Genomic DNA, 12,675 nt, shown 5'->3' with positions numbered 1-12,675 from the left:
AACCATGAATATATCCATATCATGAATATATACCATATCAGCCTTTTTTGCTTTTACTATGTAGTGAATTTTAGTATCAGCACAAAACTTTTTTTTTTTTTTTTTTTTTTTTTTTTTTTTTTTTTTTTTTTTTTTTTTTTAAATAAATTTGTGTCTCATTATAAATAAATATTTTAAATATTAACATGTATTACAACCCTAAATCAGAAAAAGTTGGGACAGCATGGAAAATGCAAATAATAAAAGTTTCTTACATTTACTTTGACTTTTATGTGATTGCAAACAGAATGAAACTGAGATATTTCATGTTTTATCTGCTCAGCTTCATTTCATTTATTAATAAACTTCCATTCCTGCATTTCAGTCCTGCAACACGTTCCAAAAAAAGTTGGGACAGTAAAGCATTTACCACTTTGTAATGTTGCCATTCCTTTTCACCACACTTAAAAGACGCTTTGGCACTGAGGATACCAAGTGATTTAGTGTTTCAGCTTTTATTTTGTCTCATTCTTCCTGCAAACACGTCTTAAGATGTGCAACAGTACAAGGTCGTCGTCGTCGCATTTTTCGTTTCAAAATTCTTCACACATTCTCTATTGGGGACAGGTCAGGACTGCAGACAGGCCAGTCCAGTACCCGTACCCTCTTCTTCCGCAGCCATGCCTTTGTAATGTGTGCAGCATGTGGTTTTGCATTGTCTTGTTGGAAAAAAACATGGACGTCCCTGAAAAAGATGACGTCTTGAAGGCAGCACATGTTGCTCTAAGATCTCATTGTACTTTTCTGTATTAGTGCTGCCATCACAGAAGTGTAAATGACCTTTGCCAAGGGAACTGACCCAGCCCCATACCATGACCGACCCTGGCTTTTAGACTTGTTGTTAATAACAGTCTGGATGGTCCTTTTCGTCTTTGGTCCAGAGCACACTGCGTCAATTTTTTTCTAAAAAAAGACCTGGAATACTGATTCATCTGACCACAATACACGTTTCCACTGTGTGATGGTCCATCCTAGATGCCTCTGAGCCTAGAAGTCGACACCACTTCTGGACATGGTTAGCATAAGTCTTCTTTTATGCACAGTAAAGTTTTAAGTGGCATTTGTGCATGTAACTGTATTGTAGTGCTTGACAAAAGTTTGCCAAAGTAATCCCTCACCCATGTGGTTATATCAGCTATTGTTGAGTGGCGGTTCTTGATGCAGTGCCATCTGAGGGATGGAAGATCACGGGCATTCAGCTTAAGCTTGTGCCCTTGGTCTTTACGCACTGAAATTCCTCCTGATTCCTTGAATCGTTTAATGATATTATGCACTGTAGAGGGAGAAATATGCAAATCCTTTCCAATCTTTCTTTAAGGTACATTGTTTTTAAACATTTCAATAATTTTCTCTCGCATTTGTTGACAAACTGGAGATCCTCTGATCATCTTTGCTCATCAAAGACTCAGCCTTTCCTGGATGCTGCTTTTGTACCCAACTTTTTTTTTGGAATGTGTTGCAGGCCTGAAATGCAGGAATGGAGGTATATGAACAAATGAAATGTAGTTGAGCAGATAAAACATGAAATATCTTGGGTTCATCCTGTCTGCAATCAAATAAAAGTCAAAGTAAATGTAAGGAACACTGCATTTTTATTTTATTTGCATTTTCCATACTGTCCCAACTTTTTCTGATTTGGGGTTGTAATAAAAGCCAAATTGACTTCACTGTTAAACTCCTAATAAAAAGGTGCGTGTCCAAGTTTAATAACGGCATCTGATTGGTGTAGAGACTTGATTGACAGACATTTTACATAGTGTGGGGAGGAATGTAAACAAACATTACATCAGCAGTTTAAGACATTAATTTTGTATTGAATTTATATCTTAAAACTGCATGTAAAACTACACAAAGCAAATCATACAGAAATCATTTTGCTTCCAATAGCTTGTTTCTTAGCTTTGAGGGGTAGAGCTGAAGTGTGATCAGCTTGGAAAAATAGTGCATTAATTTTGTACAGAATTTCCAGATCTCTAAAAATAGTGTAAACATGTTTTATTTCTCTTGTAATCCTTTTGTAAGCTGAGGGTAATGCTATATTGTGGTAGTAGTTTTTTTTATTCAGTCTGTACAAAATGTATTCTACAGTCACGAACACTGAATTCACAACAATGTATTTTAAACATGGAGCTAGCTGAGCTAAGTTACTTAAAGTAGCTCACCTTTAGTACAGCTATTGAGATAATTACAGTATAGGACACCACAATCTACTTGGTTCAACTGCACTGAGACACTTACCAAATTCCAGCCAGTTACTTCATGTAAACAGGATGTTGATAAACAGCTGTGTAATGTACCTTATGAGAACAACTGACCATAAGCTTGAATTCTGTATTAATGTTAGTAAATGACTTTACTGAGGAATCAGGTGAGCTGATACCGCTGTGCTATGGCTTTCAGCTCCACAATATATTTAAACGTCTTCAATATGTAGACCAAATATTCTGTAAACAATTCTCATTATAACAATAACCAGAGCAGGTAGCACTCATACCCCTTTTCCACAGATGCGGAAAGATTCCAGTTCTGGTTCGCGAACTTGATTTTGAACCGGTTCCGTGTGTTTCCACTGAAAAAAAGAGGTTCCAGACAGTGAACTAGCGTTCTAATCTGGCACCACAGAATACTTGGTTTTTCAGCGCGAACCGTGACGTAATCGATGGGCGTGTCAGTGTAGAGGTTTGGATGCTGCATTTTTATCTTTTAAAGTTCACCTGATTGGATTTTGATCCAGTTTGCCGCTGATGTTTTCAAAGCGTCTTAAAAAAGATGAACTGTGTGATGTAACGTGGTAAAAGTGACCTGGACAGTACAAACAACTAGGGCTGGGTAGCGCCACTAATTTCCTGGATCGATTCGATTCACAAGGTCCCGATTCTATTTCGATTCAACACATTTAGGCATATTTGAGTTACATTAACAGGTTTGGTTTAAATATGTAAAGATGTTCAGAGCACGAATGTGATAATTGTACAAAGAACACTCATTATTAAAAATATTTATTTTGTTTACATAAATAATTAATCCAAAACAGAAAACAGTAACATTCATTTTTTATTATTATTTTATGTCTGACACGCTACAACATTGTAAATGTAATGTAAACATACACCTGGCTGTTGAACAGCTTATGCCAAGTTTACACTACACGACACTCTGATTAACACCGGGTCGCTGTAATGTTCACACTACACCACTGATCGGCGATGGGGGGTTTTACACTACACCATCTATCACCAGGGGGAATCACAGGCGAGCTTCTCTGGTCTCCAAAACTATGTTTTGTCACGAAAACACACGTGAGAAGTGATGAAAGGTTTAATGATACCACGTCCAAACATGCACATCAAGTAGCGAGAGATCAAAGTTTGTGCACTGATGAAATAAATGAATCTGAGTGGATTTGGCAACCCGAGCAGCATGGTTTGTTCTATAGTGAGTTGGAGGTTAATAAATATTTTGTTTTGTAGAGAACGATCAGGTCAGAAATACTGTAAAACTCGTGTGCTGATGTATTCTGATAGAAACTATATTGCGCTCCACCACCTGTTTACAACCTCCCCCCTGTGTTTCCCCTCGCTGTTTCACACATTGATTGAGAGCCGAGTTTTGATCGCAGAGCGAACACAGAGTTCCTCCCGAATCTAGCACCGACCCGTCACCGAGCGAAAATCAGTGCAAAAAGTTGTGTAGTCATAACTTGAGCTTCTGCCATGCTAAACTGATGTGCAGGTCAGATCTCGTTGCATGAAAAAACACTGGCTGGTCACGCGAAATTAAAGGGGGTAACAGATTTCCATGTGCACCGTAAAAAGGGGTGTATTTAAAAGATCGATCTCGCATTTATATGAATCGATATCGGATCGTTCAAATAAAGATCGATTCGAATCGAAAAATCGATTTTATAAACCCACCCCTACAAACAACGTTTAACGTGAAAAATAAAGCGTAATGTGGCTTGTTTTACTAAAACAACGACCAATGAATTTGGGCAGTACAGAGCTCTTATAACCAGTAATAACAGTGAGAAATGTTGTACTTTTAGTACATTCAGCCAGGTTACGCTTTTTTACGTGAAGCTTTTTCGACTCTCCCTAGAAGATTCAGAACCCTGAGCTGCATAAACACCACACGTGAAGTAAATCCAGCTAAACGAGAACGCCGAGTTGCTCCCGAGCCAGCAAGTCTAGCGCCGACCAGTCGCCGAGCGAAAATCGGGGCAAGAATTGTGTAAACTAGGCTTAAGATGTACATCAGATCAGATTTCCTTAGACTTATGAAAGACATTAAACCAATTTAAAATGAAATACTTTGTGTTGTCTCGTCTAGGGCTGAAACAACTAATCAACGATATTATCAAAATGGTTGGCAACGAATTTCATTACTGATTAGTCAGTCTATTGTTAGTTCCATACTTACATGGCTAAATAGAAAATTGCTGATAAATTGTCTAAGCCACTCTAACATACACTGACGAGGTATAACATTATGACCACTGACCGGTGAAGTGAATAACACGGATTATCTCATCATCACGGCACCTGTTAAGTGTTAGAAGCAGGAAAAATAAGCGAATGTAAGGATTTGAGCGAGTTTGACAAGGACCAAATTGTGATGGCTAGACGACTGGGTCAGAGCATCTCCAAAACTGCAGCTCTTGTGGGGTGTTCCCGGTCTGCAGTGGTCAGTATCTATCAAAAGTGGTCCAAGGAAGGAACAGTGGTAAACCGGTGACAGGGTCATGGATGGCCAATGCTCATTGACCAACTACTATTATAGCTCAAATTGCTGAAGAAGTTAAAGCTGGTTTTGATAGAAAGGTGTCAGAATACAGTGTCTCACAGTTGCAGGGCTATTTTGGCATCAAAAGGGGGACCAACACAATGTTAGGAAGGTGGTCATAATGTTATGCCTGATTGGTGTAAACTGAACCCCAAATTCATGTGTAGTCTGTACTAATGTGCACCTTATGGCATACAATATTATTGCTTCTAAACACTCTGTATTATGTAGCAAAGTAAAGTCATCTTAGTCACCTAGGTGGGTATTGGCAACATTTGATAGTCATTCAGACTGAAAACCAGTACAGAAAGCTTGTTGAATGCATAGAAAAAAAGGGAGGTGGAGTGTGGCAGGTCTGTATAAACACAGCATCAAATATATGATTACTACTACTCACTAATGATTTATTATTACTCATGTCATAACACGATCTATGCCATAAAGCAGCACTATTTTAAATGGATTTGTTTATTATTTGCATACATGAACATGCAGCAGAGGTGCAATTTGTCTTTTTGATCCATGGTCTGGGTATGGTTTAGTTCTGAGTATTATGTATCCTTTGTATGAGAACTATATAAATTAGGGCTGTCGCACAATAAAACTTTTTTATTCGCAATTAAAGAACCAAATTAATCGTGATTAATCCACTGCAAAAATAACTAAGCAAAATTTGAAGTTATGCAAATTTTTGTTGCAAGAGCATGTTTACCAATAAAAAAATAAATAAAATTATTCAATCTAAATTATTTTTAGAAAGCCAGTCAATGCCTTAACAGCTACCCATTTTTCAGCCAGTTATTTAAAATGACAAGTCTGTTCACATTATCTGGCAAAAGTGAGGATCTTTTTCTGTTCATAACCCTGCCACTGAAAACAGGCGCTCGGGGTACTACAATCAACCGTTTCTAGATGCAACATGTATAACGTCATGTAGACCCACATCGTTAACTATGTTAACAGTCCATTGTGATCCATTAGTTATCGCTGTACAGTATAAACACAATGTTGCTGTTGTTAAAGCAGCGCAAATTACCACAGACACGTATTTAAAGTGGCACAAACAGCCCAATAAAACATTGTTTGATTAAAAACTTTAATCTCGATTAATTAACACCATTAATGGCAGCCCTAATGAGAACGACATCAATTATTTTAAAGTATATAAACTATATAAAAAATCTTTGTCCAACTTTTCCCACTTCAAAAACTTCTTCTTAGTTTCATGTATGAATTGTCTTTATTACATATACAATAAATGCGTGGGTGAAACATTATTTTGCTGTTTCGGAGCATAACATGCAATGGCCGGCCTGCCTGGTTGTGTTTGATTAGAATTGTGGAGTTTCTCCTTTTAAAGTCTGAACTATGGCTGCAGATACTTTTCACAAAAATAGTCAATTTCCCTCTAATCTTTGTTTACCAATAACAAAGGAGTACATTTACACAAGTGTAATGACTTTTTTTTTTTTTTTTTTTTTTTTTTCTTTTGACAGATCTTTGGCATGATCTTCAGTATGATGCTGTGCTGTGCTGTCAAAAAAGGCAGAAATATTATTTGAGTGCTCCTGGGTTCCTTTACTTCACGACTACCCTGCCTGATCTTGATTAGGCTTTATGTATAGGCAATGTGTTCGCTGCCAAAGCTTAATCTTTTTTAATAATGTGTGTGCTAAAATACTAGTCTGCGATTACCTACCTTGTTTAATGATTACCGTAGGTTATGATTGAGTATTGGAATTAGTTCTGTGCTTCTCGCTGTCTAAACCCTTGAGTTTTTACCATAGTACATGGCCTTATTTGCATTCAAAATATTTTAATTTCTCTACTCTTGTAACTGTTTTATTTTTACTTTAGTAATTTTCATTTTGAAAGATTTGATTTTACAAAGGTTTGTTTATGCAAGTGTTTAAAGTTCTAAATAAAAGTACCTTATTAAACTTGGTTTATTTGAAAAATGAAAAATTACCTATAACAATGTTATTTCACACACATCAAACTGTAATGAAACTGTTTTGATGTTAATAGTTCTTCCTTTATAGGGAAACATAAAAATTCATTTAAATACAAGCCACTAGCCTTAGAATTTGATGCCCCATCTTCCAACTCATTTTATACCAACACAAGTAAACACAAAATGCAGCTTAAAAGATCATTACATTTACTGAAGATAAGGATTTCTTTGTACTTTAGATAGATACATTTTTAAGAGAACGAACAAATCACAGACTGTTGTTTTTATGGCATTTTTGAAGAATGTGCCAATTTCTGGAAATGGGGTTTGTATATTTTAAATGATTATGTGAAATGAAATACTATCCAACACCAACCTCTTCTTTATTTAAAAAATGTCCTAGTTAGTGAATTAACTACAATACTGATAATTATGATTAAAGTGTTTTGGCAGGATGCAGATACCCATGATACTAGTTAAAATCATGTAATTACTAATCTTGAATGAAATTCTTCAGCTGTAGGTCAGTAACTGTTTGCACTTATTAAAGGAGCTCGGAATAAAGTGACCAGTTTGTGTAAAAACCCTAATAAGCAAAGCAAACCACATTTATTGAGGCATTCATTTTCACCAACAGCTTTATCCTGATCTGGGCTGTGGTGAGTCCAGAACTACAAAAAGCACTGGGTGCAACCTGGACATGGCACCAGTCCATTCTGAAAGCATTACACACACACACCCATGTACTTACTCACCTAGCAATTTACAATAAACAATCAACCATTTGTTTGTTTTTGTAAGAAACTTGGAGGAACCCTACATGAACACGTGTAGAACATGAAATTGAGGATTGAACCTAGGTCCTCAGGACCCTAATAGTGTGACAGGCACCGTAATGCATTAATATTTTTTTTAGTGTAAATCTGAGCATTCAAAATTGCCCTATAACCAAATGAATCTTAATTCAGAATTCTAAGAAACATAACCATCATCTAGCAGATGTTTATTAATGTGGAAAAATACACTTTAATAACATAATCCATGTTAAAAGGCAAAGTGTGACCACAATTTAACCCTGATTTAATATACCTCTGCTATATAGGAGGACACAGTGGCAGAAATGTGGGCCATGATTTAAGTCCACAAACAGACATTGGGCCACAGATTAACAACCTCTAGTTTAAAGACAAATGAATATTAGTCTAATTAGTCTAGGGACAGTGGTAGTCTAGTGGGTAGAGCTTTGGGCTATCAACCGTAAGATTGGTGGTTCAAATCCAGGCTCTGCTATGCAGCCACTGTTGGGTACTTGAGCTAACCATGCGCTCTGACCCCAGCTCCCAAACAAGCTGGGATATGCGAAGAAATAATTTTTATTGTACTGTACACTTGTATATGTATATATGACAAATAAAGGATATCTTATCTTAATGCTGTACAGTCTGGACAAACAAACCTTATAGAGACCTTGATAATTAGTTCACAAAATCAGGTGTGTTGGGAGAAAATCCAGTTAGGCAAAAACAGAAATAAAGTAATTTGCAGGCTAACTTTATGAAAGATGAGGACAAGATGATATCAGAGAAATTTCCTGTGCATTTAAATAAAACTTAAAAAAAACTGAAAGCTTATGTTTATTTATTTAGCATGATTGGCAATATGTACAGAATATCTTTGTCATACATTTTGCTATGGTATTGGTTAGGCACAAATTCTCTTTTCATTTTTTGTTTTTTTTCTTTTTCTTTCCTTTTTTCTTGGTGGCCTCTGGCCAGCTAAAGCCTCTGAACTCCAGGAAATCCACTGCATTGTGGGATATGTAATAGGCATTCTCCATGGCTGCTGGGCTCAGAATATCCACCTCTGGCTTTACACATTTTGCACTCCTCTTCTTAGACGGTCTCTTTTTCTCATTATTCTTCCTTGTTTTGGCACTATGAGACCTGAGCTTTTTAGTTCCTGTAGGCTAGAGAATACATTTAAAATAATTATACTGTAGAATGTGTGTGAAGGGTTTTAGTCATCCAGTTCATTAAATTAACTATAATGACGATATATCACATATTAACTATATAACATTTAAATACTACCAGATACTTTTAATACTAAACTGTTACACAATTATTACACAAGCTCATGTAATTAGTAGTTACTCATTTCACCAGTTCACAAGGTTATATCGAACGCAGTCATGGACAATTTTTTGTGTCTCCAATTCACCTCACTTGCATGTCTTGTGGGACTGTGGGAGGAAACCGGAGCACCCGGTCGAAACCCACGTCAATTCTCCACACAGAAAGTAAATTCTTTTACAGCTTGAAATGACAACAAGATCATTTCATTATTTAAAATATTGGTCACCATGACAATCATTTGTGCTTTTGCTCAACACAACAAACGGAATATTGTAACACAACATTAAAAGGTTTTACCACTGGGGACAGAATTTTAATTATGATCTTGTATATTTCTGCAAAGGTTATAAACTGTATGAGTTTTTAACTGTATGACTTAAAAGCAGGCAGCTACGAAAGAAAAAAGGGAAGTGGTCAGCCGAAAAGTGTGCATACCCATGACAGCTAGCATACATTCAAGAACTGGTGCTTAGCTAAGAGGACAAACCTCAAAACCATCGTGAAAATGATCTGTTTACAAGGTACTGTAACACACTTGGTGTGGTGAGTAATACTACAATCATTTTGTTGCAAATTTAAGATGCAAAAGGGACAAGAATATTGAAAATTGATCAACATTTGCCAAAGGTATGGGCAAAGCTACAGAGGTCCCTTTTATGACTTACATAATGATATACCATATTTTTCTTTGATAGGTTTTCTGATAATTGAGCAACAATAGTTATTAATAAGACTTTAAAAAATGTAGTGCAACTTAGTGTGACATGTTTCCCTGTAATGGAAAATTTCAAACCTTATTTTCAAAAAAGTTAGGACATTTTGTAAAATGCTATAAACAAGAACAAATTATAATTTGTTCATTCTCAGGAACCTTTATTTAACTGACAAAAGCACAAATAAATAACATAATTTTTGGCTGACCAAGTTAATTGTATTTTGTGAATAAAATCTATTTTTCTGCATGCTTTGTTAATCCCCTTTCATGCTGTGCTTCAATGGTCAGGACTCTCCCAGGACCACCACAGAGCAGGTATTATTTGGGTGGTGGATCATTCTCAGCACTGCAGTGACACTGACATGGTGGTGGTGTGTTAGTGTGTGTTGTGCTGGTAAGACTGGTTAAGACACAGCAGCGCTGATGGAGTTTTTAAACACCTTACTGTCACTGCTGGACTTAGAATAATCCACCAACCAAAAGTATCCAGCCAACAGCGCCCCGTGGGCAGCGTCCTATGACCACTGATGAAGGTCTAGAAGATGATTAACTCAAAAAGCAGCAATAGACAATCTACAAGTTGGACCAACTAGGTAGGAGTGTCTAATAGAGTGGATAGTGAGTGGACACAGTATTTAAAAACTCCAGCAGCGCTGCTGTGTCTGATCCACTCATACCAGCACAACACACACTAACACACCACCACCATGTCATTGTCACTGCAGTGCTGAGAATCATCCACCATCTAAATAATACCTGCTCTGTGGTGGTCCTGACCATTGAAGAACAGGGTGAAAACAGGCAAGTATGTAGAGAAACAGATGGACTACAGTCAGTAATTGTAGAACTAATAACTGATAAAATGGACAGTGACAGTGGGCCAGTGATAGCTCAGTGGTTAAGGTACTGGACTAGTAAACAGAAGGTTGCCGGTTCAAGCCCCGCCACCACCAAGTTGCCACTGTTGGGTCCCTGAGCAAGGCCCTTAACCCTCAATTGCTCATCGTGTTCCGCTCATTGTGTAAGTCGCTTTGGATAAAAGCGTCTGCTAAATGCTGAAAATGTCAATGTAAACGTGTGTAGAAACAAGGAGGTGGTTTTAATGTTATGGCTGATCGGTATAGGTAAACATTTACATTATATAGTAGGCTTACTGCAACTAGTTAAAGTGCATATGTGCACTTCATCGTTCATTTTGTTCACTTGCAATAAATACTTAATTTATAGCAAAAACTTTTCTTCACAGTACTTACAATTTAAAAATAAAAATAAATAAATAAACTAATGTAGCATAAGTGCAGGAACGTATTGAAATAAATGGTTGGTAAACATGCATAAAACATATGTAGTAAGATTTTGGTTTGAAATAACCTAAAGTATTTGATACATTTTCGGACTAAAATAACTTACCATTTTCAAGCATCAGCTTTGGCGCGACACCCTGAAAGAAAGAAAGATTTTTAATAAATAATTAACATAAAAGTGTTCGATTTATTTCAATTTTACTCAAAGAGATCTCACAGACCTAACTGTGGTCTCATATTTATTTAAACACATTTTCTGCGCAGGCGCATTTGTACTAACCTGATTTACAGTCAAAGCCACATCAATATAGATTTCTAAAGCCACACCAATTTAAAGTAAATCCTTTTGTTACCGCTAACAAAAAGAAACATATTTACCTTATAAAGAGCGATAGAACATCAGCACAATGAACTGTTTCACTACTTCACTCCTTCACCACTAAGTCTTAGGAATAGTTTTTTGTTGATGTTTATGTTGTCGTAGAAACGTGAGCGACTCGTTCTACTGACTACCGACCAAAACATATAGAGAAGCACAGGGAACCGACTCTACAGAGTCGATTGTTGCAATTTTGGTTTAGGAATCGAGTCAACTCCAAAGCTTTAGAGTTAATTCCTTACACTGAATTTTTTACTAAGTTGAGGATGACAGTGTCCCAGGATTTTAAATACAGGTGAATGGCGAGGAAGGCTAGGAAACCCATAACAATGTGTCAGTAATATGGATGCAAATGTTGCCAAAAGTTAATCGATCGTTATTAGTCGTCGGATATTAAACACATCAGTTTCATATTAATGAGTCTTCATATTTGTTTTTAAAAGGTGATTTAACTTTATACTGGGGTAAAATCTTATATATTCAATTTCAATAAAAAGCTTTACATACGAGCTCTCTGATGCCTTTCATCTGCTCTCATGAACACACACCGCCCAGCCATCACCTTCAATCCCCTTCAGTATAGAGCTGGGCGGTTCCTGAATCACCCGGGTTAATGATTCGAATCTTTGTACTGAATCAGGAATCACGAGTCCGAAATCTCAATTAACCCGGATCCTATGAGTCCTCTGACTGGCTGCTGGTAAGTACACAAGGCGAGTGAGCAGGCTCACCGAAACACCGCGAACTCAGATGATTTGGCTGAACCGACTTCACTCCAGTCTGTGAATCTAAGTAATAAGTTAAATATTCCAATAAACAAGCAGTTATGTGGCTGATTTTATGCACATGCTATTATTATTATTATCAGTAGTAGTGGTATAGATTACTAATGCAGCATATTTTCTTGTAAGCAAAACAACAACAAAATATAGTTATATTATTATTAAAATACAAATGCTTACAGGCTACTTTAGAACTGTACCACTTAAGAAGTATCATAGCCCATCCCCCATGGTAATTTATTGACTGTTTGTTTTGGTGCCACTGTGGCTGCCTGACTGGGTGACAATTTACCATGGCTATTTGTTGTTGATGATCCCCCATGAACCCTTGACCCATTAATATACCCATCTGATTTGTAGGTGAGTCCACCCCCCTCTCCCCCATGATCAAGATTCCACTTAGAAGAAAATGTCAACTTGTCACTGACAAGAGAAGTGTGAGGTGCCAAGAAAATTAAGAGAGAAGGATTTATTTACAGAAGATGAGTGCACAGAAGACAAGTGATATTTGGATGCATTTTCATGCAGTAAATCAATCGCAATCAAGATGTCAGTACAAGTGACTCAGGTAAACCGGATCACATT

At 36.8% G+C, this 12,675-nt stretch overlaps 2 protein-coding genes across 13 annotated transcripts in view; one reads left to right on the top strand and one right to left on the bottom strand.

Moving 5' to 3' along the window:
- Positions 1-12,675, top strand: part of cd9b (CD9 molecule b) — a 60,602-nt gene that overhangs the window by 25,271 nt on the left and 22,656 nt on the right. For 2 of the 11 annotated variants that reach the window (XM_062996389.1, XM_062996396.1), the window contains exon 8: positions 6,318-6,766. The exons of 7 other annotated variants lie outside the window; for them this stretch is intronic. In XM_062996389.1, coding sequence (XP_062852459.1) covers positions 6,318-6,383 — 66 coding nt within the window. In that variant the 3' untranslated portion in view covers positions 6,384-6,766. Of the gene's footprint in view, positions 1-4,137; positions 4,313-6,317; positions 6,767-7,412; positions 7,726-12,675 lie in introns of those variants that run through there. 2 more of the 11 variants (XM_062996382.1, XM_062996403.1) reach the window with 2 other exon arrangements.
- Positions 8,407-11,987, bottom strand: LOC134324593 (small lysine-rich protein 1). Of its 2 annotated transcripts, none has more exons than XM_063006501.1 (3): positions 11,816-11,987; positions 11,036-11,066; positions 8,407-8,741 (listed from the first exon to the last, which is right to left on the bottom strand). In XM_063006501.1, exons 2-3 carry the CDS (start codon positions 11,036-11,038, stop codon positions 8,496-8,498), a joined length of 249 nt encoding a protein of 82 aa, XP_062862571.1. In that variant the 5' UTR covers positions 11,039-11,066; positions 11,816-11,987; the 3' UTR covers positions 8,407-8,495. The 2 variants fall into 2 exon arrangements, with proteins under 2 accessions (XP_062862571.1, XP_062862564.1); XM_063006494.1 differs by lacking the exon at positions 11,816-11,987 and adding an exon at positions 11,308-11,425.

The sequence above is a fragment of the Trichomycterus rosablanca genome, chromosome 1 (assembly GCF_030014385.1).
Source record: "Trichomycterus rosablanca isolate fTriRos1 chromosome 1, fTriRos1.hap1, whole genome shotgun sequence".
NCBI lineage: Eukaryota > Metazoa > Chordata > Actinopteri > Siluriformes > Trichomycteridae > Trichomycterus > Trichomycterus rosablanca.
The sequence above is the reverse complement of the archived record's forward strand: the minus strand, read 5'-3'. Positions and strand labels throughout refer to the sequence as shown.